Source organism: Papio anubis, chromosome 12, assembly GCF_008728515.1.
Source record: "Papio anubis isolate 15944 chromosome 12, Panubis1.0, whole genome shotgun sequence".
Lineage (NCBI taxonomy): Eukaryota > Metazoa > Chordata > Mammalia > Primates > Cercopithecidae > Papio > Papio anubis.
Genome location: NC_044987.1, coordinates 109,511,149 through 109,525,442, shown reverse-complemented (window position 1 = coordinate 109,525,442; position 14,294 = coordinate 109,511,149). Strand labels below are relative to the sequence as shown.

Below are 14,294 nucleotides of genomic sequence, written 5' to 3'. Positions count from 1 at the left end.
GGGAGAAAGAACGCAGAGGCCAAATGCCACTCTCATCACATCATATCAAAGGGTATGTCTTAGTCTGTTTTTGCACTGCTGATAAAGACATACCAGAGACTGGGTACTTATAAAGGAAGGCGGTTTAATTGACTCACAGTTCCACATGGCTGGGGAAACCTCACAATCATGGCGGAAGGCAAGGAGGAGTAAGTCATGTCTTGCATGGTGGCAGGGAAGAGAGAATGAGAACCAAGAAAGAGGGGAAACCCTTTATAAAACCATATGATCTTGTGAGACTTACTCACTACCATGAGAACAGTACAGGGGAAACCACCCTTATGATTCAATTATCTCCCACCAAATCCCTCCTACAACACATGGGAATTATGGGAGCTACAATTCAAGATGAGATTTGGGCGAGGACATAGTCAAACCATATTAGGGTACGTGCCATTAACATGATTGGTCACTGATGATGTTAACTTTGAACACCTGGCTGAGGTAGTCTGTCAGGTTTCTCCAGGATTTAAAAAAACTGTACTTTTTTGGAGAGAGGAGATAACCACTTATAACTCACACTTAGAGAGTTGGGGCTGGGTGTGGTGGCTTGTGCCTGTAGTTCCAGCAATTTGGGAGGCTAAGGCAGGAGATTGCTTGAGCCCAGGAGTTTGAGACCTGTCTGGGAAACATGGTGAAACCCTGTCTTTACTAAAAATGCAACAATTAACTGGGCATGGTGGTACCTGCATATAATCCCAGCTACTTGTGGGGCTGAGGTGGGAGGATCGGCTGAGCCTAGGAGGTTGAGGCTGCAGTAAGCCGAGACGCACCACTGCCCTCCAGCCTGGGCAACAGAGTGAGACCATGTCTCAATTTAAAAAAAAAAAAGAAAAAGAATTGGAATCATGCTCCATGTCCTTGAGGGCAGAGAATCTACATACATTGTTTGGAATTGTTCTGCATGCAAGACTTGTCTATTATCCTTCATTTATTTATTTATTGAATCATTTATTTATGATTGGGTTCATGGATATTTATTTTATACTTTGGAATATAATCCATGACTACTTTATGTATTTTGTTGTTCCAACTTTGGCTATGGGAAGTTCTTTCAGTTGACTCCTATGCCCCTTTGACATACTTCCACCGTTTTGCTTTTTAAACACTTCCTTGTTTTTTGGTGCTAAAAGATGCTCCAGGCTTATATTGTATATTCCCTGCCCCAGTCCTAAAATCAGTCATTTCTCCAAGAAATACTGCTGCCTTTGTTAAAAAATAATATTTATTAAGTGATTTGAAAATATAAATAAGGAACACAATACATGGTACCAACCAAAGAAAACAAAACAAAAACCGGACTTTCTACATTATTGATTATTTCCAGGTACAGCATTTATTCATGAATATAAAAAGTTAATTTAATTTTAATTAATTTATTTTCCCAGCTTTGATTACCTGGATGCTTTCTGGGAAGCATGAGTCCGTAAGAAGATTCCACAGCTATATTGACTCCTACAATGGGACTAAAAGAGGTTAACCTTTGGCTTCTGCTGGGAAATAAGTTTCTATTCTTGCAATCTCATGCATGCAGGATGAGTCTGAAGTGTGACACATAAGTACCGAAAGGAGATATTGGATCTGAAGGGATCATTCAATGGCCTGATGACCAAATTGGATGATGGAGTTCTCATGGGATACGTAGTAGTCAGGAAACCCATGTTGGGTTCATCTGCAAATCGTGCCAACTTGACCTTCAAATTTTTTCAAACTTCTCACCATGACCACCATTACCATTCTAAGTCATGTCTCCATTCTTTCTCTCATGGGGCTATTGTAGTAGGCTCTGAATTGCTCCCCGGTTTTTGTCCTTACCCCTCTTCTGCTCCTCAAAGACCTCCAGATGTGTCACATCTTAATGTGAAAGCTAAAAGCTTTGCAGCAGTCCACAAAGTTGCGATGACCTGGCCCCATGACCCTACCATCTCTCTGAACTCAATTACAGGCACTTCCTCTCTCTTACTTGCTTCTTCTCACTTAGTCCCAAGGGTCTCCTTGCTGTTTCTTGGACCTTGTGTACACATCCCCATCTCAGGGCCTTTGCATATCTGATTTGTGAACTGAGATTTGTATACAGACACACAAATTTTGCTAGTTTCAACAATTTTAAGATATCTAGGATCTACCTTCAGAAATGGGTGAAAGAAAAAACAAAAGAATAACTCCCAGCAGCTGTAATAGCACATTAAATAAACAAATAAAAACCAACTTGATATATTGCATAATGTTTTCCATTTTATTATTCCAGCTTTTTGAATAAGTATGTACAGTCTGAAGCGGCTTCCAAGATTTCAGTCCTTTTTAGGAAGTCATGTCTTCAGAGAGTAAAAATGAATTATTTTCTTAACAATACCTTCCAATGATTTGAATACCAGAAATGAGTGAGAGGTGATAGTCCTTCACTGAATGTTTTAATTCAGTAATTTTCAGTAGTGTTTATTATATTATACCTGTGCCAGGTGTTGGGGATATGACAATAAATAAAGCATAATCCTACTGGGGGAGATTGGGAGAAAGAGAATAGGGAATTGAAACAAGGTCCCAAGTTCTGTGCTACAGCCAAGCAGAGGCTACTGAGGGAATGTCCTGGAGTGGGGGCCAGCAGACCTGGGATTCAGGGGAAGATCAAGTTAGAACTATGTTCAAGGTTACAGAGGTCACAATATGTGAGGTCATGTTCTAACTCAAGCTGTGCTGATGCAAGAACTTGCTGTCAGCTACCAGTAGGTGGGCTTTAGATTAAAAAACCTAGCAGTGATATTTATTTGGTTCATATTATAGGATTGGAGGAGGAACTTAACTTGGATGTGATTTCTTTAATTAGGATATGATGACTCCATGAAAGATCTTACAGATTCCTAATGCCCAAGCTGCATCATATTTCTAATGTGTGTCTCAGCTCCATCCCTGGCAGTAGTACAAGATTGTAGTGGAAATGTCTGAGTGTATTTTGATTTCATTTCCTTTAGTTTTTCCAAGGCTGTATTGCAAAAACAATATACACCTCTCCCGCTAACAATTTTATCTCTCTACTTTCTCCTGTGACACAGAACCAATCTTTTTTACATTATTATGACCTGCTAATCAGAATGTTTGAAAGTCATGTGTTTCTTATTAGACCAAAAAATAATTAGAAATCAATTAGTGAGTAGAATGTATTTCCTGGGCAAGCATTTTCAAAAGTGGTGAGAAGGAGGGAAGTACTGGTCTATTTCCTATCAGAAGGTCAGAGTCTTCTCTTCAGTCTCCTCATGGCTGACTTCATCTCATGGTTTCTCAGAGTGTAGATCAAGGGGTTGAGCAGAGGGGAGATGATAGTGAAGGTGACAGAGATGGCCTTATCTGTGGGGAGGGCAGTGAAGGGCCGGGCATAGACATAGATGCAGGGCACGAAATGCAGGGTCACCACAGTGATGTGGGAGGTGCAGGTAGAGATGGCTTTTCTCCTGCCCTCTCCTGCCTGAGACTTGAGTAATGATAATATGACCATGTAGGACACCAGGAGCAGGAAAAACCACAGTGTGGTGAGCAGTCCATTGTTGGAAATCATTAGTAGCTCAAGTACAAAAATATCTGTACAGGCCAGTTTGAGGACCTGGGGGACATCACAGTAGAAACTGTCAAGAACATCGGGTCCACAGAAAGGGAGTGGGAGCAACAGGGAAATCTGCACGATGGAGTGGACAAAGCCCCCCACCCAGGCAGCCACTATGAGCCCAATGCAACGGTCTCTACTCATGATGGTCGCATAATGCAGGGGCTTGGAGATGGCCACATATCGATCCAGTGCCATCACTGACAGAGAAAATACATCCACCCCTCCAATAAGGTGGAAGAGAAACATCTGAGTGAAGCAACCATTGAAGGAGATGGTCTTTCTCTCCGACAGAAGGTCCACCAGAACCTTGGGCGCTGTGACGGAGGAGAAGCAGATATCGGCAATAGATAAATTACGGAGCAAAAAATACATGGGCACGTGAAGGCGAGATTCACAGGTGACAGTAACCACGATGAGAAGGTTTCCCAGTAGAGTCGTCACATACACCAAGAGTAGAAAAAGAAATAGGACCAAGCTCGCTTCCCAATTCTGGGTCAGGCCAAGGAAAATAAATTCTTTTACCCTGGTGCAGTTTTTCATCTCCATTGAATCATCCTCTTTATTCTCTTTGGGTTTAAACCATGTCATATGAAAGCACTGGGATATTTATTTTGTTTTCTTCCTAAACACCTAGAATTCAGTGCAGAAACTTCCCATGTGGTTGTAGTTTTTGCAATTTGTTGCATTGTTACAGTTAGTTTGGTGATAAAATCAAATTATCATATGCAAAGTCATTCAATAATTCTTCTCCTATAGAACTATTTTGGGAAAGAAAATATGTTAAGTAGTGACATAGTGTATTTTAAAAAATCAATTACCCAAGTTTAGTTTGATGTTTTTGGTACAAAACTCCCAATGTAATAAATTTTTCCTCTCTTTATTCTGCTTTAAGGAAATCTTTTCATCTCTTCTTATCACTTATACTGCTTTGGAGGTCAAAAGTTCTGGCTTTCTCAAAAGACAGAAGTGAAAGTACCAGTTTTTTTTTTTTTTTATGCTGTGGCTGCTCCTGGTTTATGGTCACTATTATTATTATCAGTTATTTTTTTGCCCTGTACAGGAATAAATTTTGATAGGAACCAACAGAAGTTTTGAAAATCTGAAAGGTGATTTATTTTTTCCCCAAAGGAAGAATTTCCCTGCCGAGAGAGGCAGTGGGATGTAGTGAAGAGAGCTCTGGATTGGGGAGATTGAAGCACTGGTTCTACTTGGTCCTTATTCTGCCATCAACTAGCTGAACGACTCGGGCTCTGACTCCTCCACTGTGCCTTGTGTCAGATGGACTCTGCGTGTTTAATACTAGTTCGAGTCAGCAGGGAGGAGTAGCAATGTGAGTCAAGGGAAAGATTCACTTAAGAGAAGACAAGATTGAGTGAGGCAACATAGGGAGACCCTATCACTACAAAAAATAAAAAAATTAGCCATGTGTGGTGGCACACACCTGTGGTCCCAGCTACTTAGGAAGCTGAAGTGGGAGGATCACTTGAGCCCCGGAAGTCCAGGCTGCAGTGAGCCATGATTGCACCCTGTGCTCCAGCCTGGGTGACAGAGTGAGACCTTGTCTCAGAAAAGAGAAAAGTAGACTGAGTGAGGGTATAGACCCTGGGGTCTGAATGTTGATGCCCAATTTCAGGCTTTGTCGAAAGGTCTAACCTCCTGTCCTGTTTTTCCTTCCCCTTTCCTGTCTTCACCAACAGTAGATCCTGTTTTCACCAACTGCATGTGGCTGGGAGAAAATCAGCTGGAGAGCCTTGATGTCCCTGCAATCTCCATACCCCAAGAGCTAACGTGCCTTGTGAATTATTCTTTTATGTATTCCTATAAAGAAGGTTTCTTAAAAAAATTTCTCCCCACAGATAAAGAAATGATCTTCAGAAAGGTGGGCTCATTTTCTCAAACTCACAGCAGTAGTAAGTGGTGGAACTGAACTTCGGATGTGATTCTGTTTACCTCCAAAGCTTACAACATGACATATGTTGTAACATATGATCATTGTTTAAGCATTCAGTTGATCAGTTATTTCTTCCCATTCACTTTAGGGTAAAGGTGGCAGAAAAACAGTCTCAGAAGCACTGTTTAAAAAAATTATAAAATTTTCAGGTGAGTTTGGATCAGCATAGGTTCAGCCCAATATTCCACACCTCTGCAGCACCTCCGATAAGACTGTGCGGCAGAAATCAATGTCATTGAAATGGAACCTGACTCTTTAATGTTGGATTTGATTACATTCCTGACCCTCCATGTATTAGGCCAGTGAGAAGGCTTTTGTTTAGCCAATGAATCCTTCAGTCCTTTGGCACACATTTTGTAATCCTTATGGTGTGGCTGGGATTCTGCTAGTACTAGCAGTATATATATGACCACAGCAAAGTTCTTACTCTGGAGCAATTTTCGCTCTGATGGAAAATATAAAAATGTAAGTGCATAACCACACATAGGAGATGATGCTGGTACCAATATAGTGCTGTGGAAGCACGGCAGCACTCTAGCTGAGACTAGTGCGGGAAGCCTTCCTAGAGGAGGGGAAGTTTTCCTTCAATTTAGATGAATTTCCAGGAAACAAAAGCAAGATGTATCATGCAAAGAAAACAGCCTGTAAAATGTCAGTCAGTGGTGAAGATGATATGCTTGTACAGATAACACTGGAAAATGCAGTGTGGTTGGCACAGAGGGAGGAAGTGTGGAATGGAAGGAGATTTTTATTAGTAACAGAAACCTCATTAATCAAAGATTTATTATTACATTCAATGGTGCCTAGGTATTGTTTGGTTTGTGAATGAATGGTTTAAGCCTACTGAGCTTCTTGTTCTCCTAATCAAGATAGGAAAGCCTGAAATGTTCATCCATGATGGGTAGGGACAATGTCCTTTGACTTCTCCTTCTTTTTTTTTTTTATTTTTTATTTTGAGACGGAGTCTGGCTGTGTCGCCCAGACTGGAATGCAGTGGCGCGATCCACCTGCCGGGTTCACATCATTCTCCTGCCTCAGCCTCCCAAGTAGCTGGGACTACAGGGGTCTGCCACCACGCCAGGCTAATTTTCTGTATTTTGAGTAGAGATGGGGTTTCATTGTGTTAGCCAGGATGGTCTCGATCTCCTGACCTCGTGATCCGCCCGCCTTGGCATCCCAAAGTGCTGGGATTACAGGCGTGAGCCACCGTGCCCGGTCCTTTTGACTTCTTTACTCCTCAACTCTGATCCATGCACTTCTAGTATTACATGGAGTGCATGTTCTGGAAAGTGGTGATGAAAGGTTATAGATCTTGCTTGAGTGTTGGGGTGAGAAAAAGACAGTGACCCCCTTCTGGGAGGCAGCTGATACTATACCGTCACGCTTTCTTCTGCTCTATCCCTCTTTGGATCAAAGCTTAGAGGGTGGAGGGATCACACAGCAATGAGAGACATTGTCATCTTTAGAATAATGCCTACGTTTATCAGCTGTCATTGGTCATTTGAAATAAATTTTGTAATTGTTATTACTCGCGCCACCTTATACATAGCCTGTGGACATTTATCATAATCTTCAAATTATACAAATAAGTTGGGCCACATTTCTAAAGTGTTTACAGACCAACAGAAATGGAAAATTTATGCAAATAAGTGAACATGATACATGATACAAAGTGAGATGTGTTGTAAGAGATTTGGGTGGCACAGCACATATGGTAGGAGATATGATCATTTCTGGCAGTAACGAAATCCATTATTTGAGTCATTTGTATATGTGAAGTGGTATAAAAACATGATTTATGTAATTCTCACCACCACCTGTTAGGTAAGTCTGCACTAGTGTAAATCTTGTCTTTCATATGGAATATAGCATGAACCTTTGTTGGGTGAAGAAAGGCCGTGTGAAATGGAAGGTAAGGAAACAGAATAGAAGACACAATATTTTATTTTTTCCCAAAGTTCAGTCGTTATAGGTTGAAACTTTGTATTGGGAAAGCATGTGAAAAAGTCTTTCTGAAGGTAAGCATTTGGCAGAAAGCGGTCTGGAAACCCTTTTTGCATTGACCTTAGGCTGAGGTGGCCTCACACATAAGCAATTCAAAGGGTCACAGCGAACGCATGATGCCTCCTCTCACACCAAATGGATCACGTTTCCAGCATCTCTCTTAACACAATATCAATTTTTCCGATATTTAACACCCACCTTTGTTGTTTCTGTCATTGAGATGATTAAGTCTGAAGCACTTGGTATACCTGGAAAATATTCAAAGTAAAATTAGTCATACATAATCAATAACAACGTCTCAATTTCATTAGGCATAACCTTAATCCTACCTAGAAGTTTGTCTCTACCTAGTTCATTTGATCCCAAAACTCCAACTACAAATTGGATGCTATTAGGTACAGTGCATAACAGAAGACTACTGACATTGATTCTTGAAAATCTTGCCTAAAGGTTAAGCCCTTTGCAATGCTAAATATCTCAGTGTCTTTGCTCCACTTTTGGAGAGAAAAGTCAGACTCAAAGAATCACACCTATAAAAGTTCTTCCATTGTGTCCTTGACTTATGTTCAAACCTCTGAGGCTTATGCTTAATTTATGAATTGGAAAGAGAATGTTACTGGACAACAGAGAAGTCAAGTGGCTGATTTTGCTGTTGGTGATGGAGTTTCAATGGGAGTTATTAAAGTGTTGCCAGAGCATACCATGTGTACGTAGACACATCTGGGTACATTTTGGTTGGTGTCCAAATTCTCTAGAGGCAATAGAGGAAACCTATCTCCTTAACCACAGTTTAATAAGAACTTTGTTAATACATGCCAAATGCTATGCCAGAGAGGCTTTGAGTCCAATTTTCACAGCTTGCAAGGCTCAGAGGACATCATCTACCGGTGGGTTCCAATTAAATTGCCAAAAACCTGGGAGAACTGGACCTCAAGTAATTTGTTACCAGTCCAGTTTCTAATTAAACTCAGAATAAATATAGCCCCATGATGCCTTTTTTTGTTTTACACACACACACACACACACACACACACTCTTACTGTCCATCTCATTTGAGTATGACCATGATGTTTTAATAACTGCCCATATAAACATACACAACTTAAGTGATATTTGGGGAATATACATTTTCCTATTTCCAACACTACTTATGTGGACTCTTTCAATTGGGAGACAGATGGGTCAGTGCAAGATAATAAAACTGTTCACATAAATGCAATAATTATTTTAGCCTAACTCAATTTGTTGAAAGGTTTGATTTTCCATAGAATCCACCTCCACTCTTTCCAGAATGACAATGAGTTTGAACTTGTGTTTTATTACATTAAACTAGTCTACAAAGAACAGCATGAGACTGAACATGCATGTTGAGATAGAAAATGCTTGTTTTTTTTTTTTTTTTTTTTTTTTCTTACCTTTTTCTGGGTCTCACTAACATGGTTCTGGAGTAGCAGACTGAATGGACGTTTGTCTCCATCCTCTTCTGTCTCAGTCATCAATGTCTGACTTGAGTCAGAAGCAGCAGATACAAGGAAAGGAAGAGAATCAATTAATAAAAAGAACAAGAATGTACTTTACCTACAAGCTTTATGGTGAATTGTGTTACATGTGTGGAGACTCCTGATTCAGACGTATTAAACAGGCAATGAGTCTGAGAGTGGTTGATGCTTTTCGATGAAGGTGAGGAGAATAATGAATTGGATCCAGACAAATGTGAATCTGTTTTGGAATTTTAGTACTGGGGAATAGAACTTTAAGATTTTAAATTTAACTGGAAACAAGAATTAATATGTGAATAGGATGCAGTAATGGCATTCATGTGACACAGGGACTTAGTGATTATATAAGCTCTCTGGCGTCTGTGATTTATATCAAATACACAGAAAAGTGTAAAAACCTGTTTACACCACAATTACTTCTCAAGAGTCTATTTTATAACCAAGGAACTGAAAGTACAGCAGTGAATAAAACAGACCCAAATCCTGTCCTCATGGAGCTACTATTCTAGTGGGATAGCCCAGGCAATAAATAAAGTAAATTAGTCAAATGTATAGAGTATGTTGGTGGTAAACAGAATAAAAACCACTAGGTAGGCAGTGAGATAGGTGGGAATGGATAGGAACTGAGTTTTATACAAGCGTATTAAGGAGAGAGGCACCATGTTTTTGGAACATCAAAAAGACCAGTGCTTAGCAGATGATGTCAAGATTATACAGAATGAGTAGTCCATTATGAGAATTTTATTTTTATTCTGAGTGAAATTGGAGGGTTTAAATAGGGCACTGACATAATCATACAGGATCATTCTTGCAGCTGTATGAAAGACTGAAGTTTGCACTATAGCCTGGGCAACAAGAGCGAAACTCCGTCTCAAAAAAAAAAAAAAAGACTGACAAGCAATGGAAACATATACACCTCCCACCAATATATATAGATAGAGAGAACAGAATATATAACAAGATATATATATTAGAACAGAAATAATTTTTAAAAGTATAATAGTCAAGAAAATAAATATATATATTCAAAAAATTTCATTTCTGTTCTAAAAAATCAATTTTATAGAGTTATAATATAGAGAAACTCTTTTGTGTTTGGCTTTTTAAAAAGAGTTTTTGAGATTCATCTGTTTTCTTGAATGTGTTAATTACCCCTAATTATTGTGAATGGTATTCCATTGAATAGATATATCACAATTCATTTGTCCAGTTAACTGTTGATGGGCATTTGAGTTGTTTCTCATTTCTGGCTATTATGAATAAATCTACTCTAAACAAACTTGTTCAAGTCTTGTGGACATAGGTTTTTATTTCTCTTCGGTAAATACCTGGAGGTATTAGGGCACTATATGGTAATGCATGTTCAACTTTATAAGAAACTGCCCAACTGTTTTGAAAAGTGATTGCAGCAATTGACAGATCTACCAGCAGTGTTGCAGTTGCTTCATGTTCTTCCCAACATTCGATATTGTTAGCATCATGAATTTTCATCATTCTCATGGGTATGTGGTAGTATCTCATTGTGGTGTTTTTCTTTTTTCTGACAGGGTCTCACTCTGTCGCTCGGGCTGGAGTGCAGTGGCGTGATTTTGGCTCACTGCAACCTCCAACTCCCTGGCTAAAATGATCCTCCCAACACAGCTTCCCAAGCAGCTGGGACTACCGGCACATACCACTATGCCCGACTAATTTTTGTATTTTTTTGTAGAGACAGGGTTTCGCCATATTGCCTAGGCTGGTCTTGAACTTCTGGACTCAAGTGATATGCCTGCCTAGACCTCCCAAAGTGTTGGGATTACAGGCGTGAACCACTGCACCTGGCCATGGTGTTAATTTTTATTTGCCTGACTACCAGTGAGGTTGCACATTTTTAATGTACTTTTCATATAGTTTATTTTGATTTTGTGTCTATTCAAATTTTTTCCTATATTAATTTGTCTTAATTTGAGTTTTAGGATATATTTTGGATACAAGTCCTTTATTAGAAATATGTATTGCAAATAAATCTGCCTAGTCTACAGCTTGTTTTAATTTTCTTGATATATTCTGAAGTACATAAATTTTATTTATTGTTTTTCTGTCACTAAAACTCTTCCTTCCTTCCTTCCTTCCTTCCTTCCTTCCTTCCTTCCTTCCTTCCTTCCTTCCCTTTTTTTTTTGATGGCGTTTCACTCTTGTCGCCCAGGCTGCAGTGCAGTGGCACTATCTTGGCTCACTGCAACTGCAACCTCTGCCTTCCTGACTTCAGGTGATCCACCTGCCTTGGCCTCCTAAAGTGCTGGGATTACAGGCTTGAGCCACCATGCCTGGCCCAAAAAAGGAGTTTAAACTTTATTTTTTAGGCAGTAAGAAACCATTAAAAAGCTAAAACTCATGTTTCTTTATTCATCAGTTTTTTTTTCACTAATTGGGTGCTTATTATGTGTGCATTTCGTGCTGCTCTCTCTGTTGGCCTCTGGCTCTACCAATAAAGAGCCAACAAATACCTCTTTTTTTTTTTTTTTTCAGGAAGTGGACATAATTAGTTTGTAGCCGTCTATAACTTGCTGAAACTTAGAATTTTTGTTTTTTTGCATTAATTAATTCAACTGTATTTGGGTTTATTTCTGGGTTCTCCACTCTGTTCCACCGGTCTATGTGCTTATTTTTATACCAGTACCACACTGTTTTGGTGACTATGGCCTTATAGTATAGTTTGAAATCAGGTAGTGTGATGCCTCCAGATTTTGTTCTTTTTGCTTCGTCTTGCTTTGGGTATGCGGGCTCTTTTTAGATTCCATATGAATTTTAGAATTTTTTCCTAATTTTGTGAAGAATGATGGTGGTATTTTGATGGGGATTGCATTCGATTCGTAGATTGCTTTGGGCAATATGGTCATTTTCACTATGTTGATTCTACCCATCCATCAGCATGGGATGTGTTTCCAATTGTTTGTGTCATCTATGATTTCTTTCAGCAGTGTTTTGTAGTTTTGCCTGTAGAGGACTTTCAACTCCTTGGCTAAGTATATTCCCAAGAATTTTATTTTTTTTGTAGCTATTTTAAAAGGGGTTGAGTTCTTGATTTGATTCTCTGCTTGGTCATTGCTATTGTATAGAAGAGCTACTGATTTGTGTACATTAATCTTCTTTTTTTTTTTTTTTTTTTGAGACGGAGTCTCGCTCTGTCACCCAGGCTGGAGTGCAGTGGCCGGATCTCAGCTCACTGCAAGCTCCGCCTCCCGGGTTTACGCCATTCTCCTGCCTCAGCCTCCCGAGTAGCTGGGACTACAGGCGCCCGCCACCTCGCCCGGCTAAGTTTTTGTATTTTTAGTAGAGATGGGGTTTCACTGTGTTAGCCAGGATGGTCTCGACCTCCTGACCTCGTGATCCGCCCATCTCGGCCTCCCAAAGTGCTGGGATTACAGGCTTGAGCCACCGCGCCCGGCCACATTAATCTTATATCTGTAAACTTTGCTGTTTCTTTTATCAGTTCTAGGAGTTTCTGGAGGAGTCTTTAGGGTTTTCAAGGTAAAAGATCATATTGTCAGCAAACAGTGGAAGTTTGACTTCCTCTTTACTGATTCAGATGCCCTTTATTTCTTTCTCTTGTCTGATTGCTCTGGCTGAGACTTCCAGTACTATGTTGAACAGGAGTGGTGAGAGTGGGCATCCTTGTCTTGTTCCAGTTCTCAGAGGGAATGTTTTCAACATAATGTTTCAGTATTATGTTGGCTGTGGTTTGGTCATAGATGGCTATTATTACATTAAGGTATGTCCCTCATATGCTGACTTTGCTGAGAGTTTTAATCAGAAAGGGATGCTGGATTTTGTGAAATGTTTTTTTCTGTATCTGTTGAGATGATCATGTGGTTTTTGTTTTTAATTCTGTTTATGTGGTGCATCACATTTATTGAACTGTGTATGTTAAACCATCCCTGCATCCCTGGTATGAAATCCACTTGATCATGGTGGATTATCTTTTTGATATGTTGTTGGATTCGGTTAGCTAGTATTTTGTTAGGGATTTTAGTATCTATATTCATCAAGGATATCAGTCTGTAGTTTTCTTTTTTGGTTGTGTCCTTTCCTGGTTTTGGTATTAGGGTGATGCTGGCTTCATAGAATGAGGTAGGGAGGGTTCCTTCTTTGTCTATCTTGTGGAATACTGTCAAAAGGATTGGTACCAATTCTTCTTTGAATGCCTCGTAGAATTAAGTTGTGAATCTGTCTGGTCCTGGACTTTTTTTGTTGGTAATTTAAAAATTACCATTTCAATCTTGCTGCTTGTTACTGGTATTGGTCTGTTCAGGGTATCTAATTCTTCCTGATTTAAGCTAGGGGGTTGTATTTTTCCAGGAATTTACCCCTCTCTTCTAGGTTTTCTAGTTTATGTGCATAAAGGTGTTCATAGTAGCCTTGAATGATCTTTCGTATTTTGGTCGTGTCAGTTGTAATATCTCCTGTTTCGTTTCTTAGTGAGGTTATCTGGATTTTCTCTCTTCTTTTCCTGGTTAATCTTGCTAATGGTCTGTCAATTTTATTTATCTTTTCAAAGAACCAGTAACCTTTTGTTGCTTTTGGATCAATTAAAGAAAAATAAATTTCCTGTTAGGCTCAAGTGACATGTAGGAGACCACACAGCAAGGTAGTGGTGAAGTCAGTTTTTGAGTTTCAGCCCAACACATTTTCTATTCACGACACTTCAATATATATATATTTTTCTGGAGTCTAACACCATCATTTCAATAATTTATAAAATTTATGATGGTGGCAGCATGACAAAAGTTAACTCAGGGGAAAATAGCCATACTCAGTGTAAGCATCTGCGTGAGTCATCTGGCACCATATTACAGATGGAAGGTCCTCAGTTCAGTGCACAGCTGGGAGGCATCGTGCTCTGGTTGTGGAAAAACAAGCTTTGGAAGGATGATAACCTTAAAAAATCGTGTGGATAAACAAACCCAAAACACACGTTGCCTCTCACATGCTCCAGAGAATGTGACCCTTTGTTTCCTGAGTCTATTTCTTCCACGTGGGCACAGTGAACACCACAGCATGTACTAATGGGGACGGCATTTCATCCCAATGACATATACTGAGCTACCCACTTGGAAAGGCACCAGGACATTGTGCAAAGTTAACTCTCTTAGGATTCCACTTTCTTTACTTCTCTTGTTCTCTCTTCTCCATCCTCAGTTAAAGCCTCTCATCTATTGTTAGA

The 14,294-nt window shown here is 39.7% G+C and overlaps 1 protein-coding gene across 1 annotated transcript; it reads right to left on the bottom strand.

Moving 5' to 3' along the window:
* Window positions 1-2,751: 2,751 nt before the first annotated feature.
* On the bottom strand, window positions 2,752-5,068 carry LOC101020859 (olfactory receptor 4D10). The gene has a single exon (XM_021926918.2). The coding sequence runs from the start codon at window positions 4,223-4,225 to the stop codon at window positions 3,266-3,268; it is 960 nt and encodes a 319-aa protein (XP_021782610.2). The 5' UTR covers window positions 4,226-5,068; the 3' UTR covers window positions 2,752-3,265.
* Between the last annotated feature and the right edge of the window lie 9,226 nt (window positions 5,069-14,294).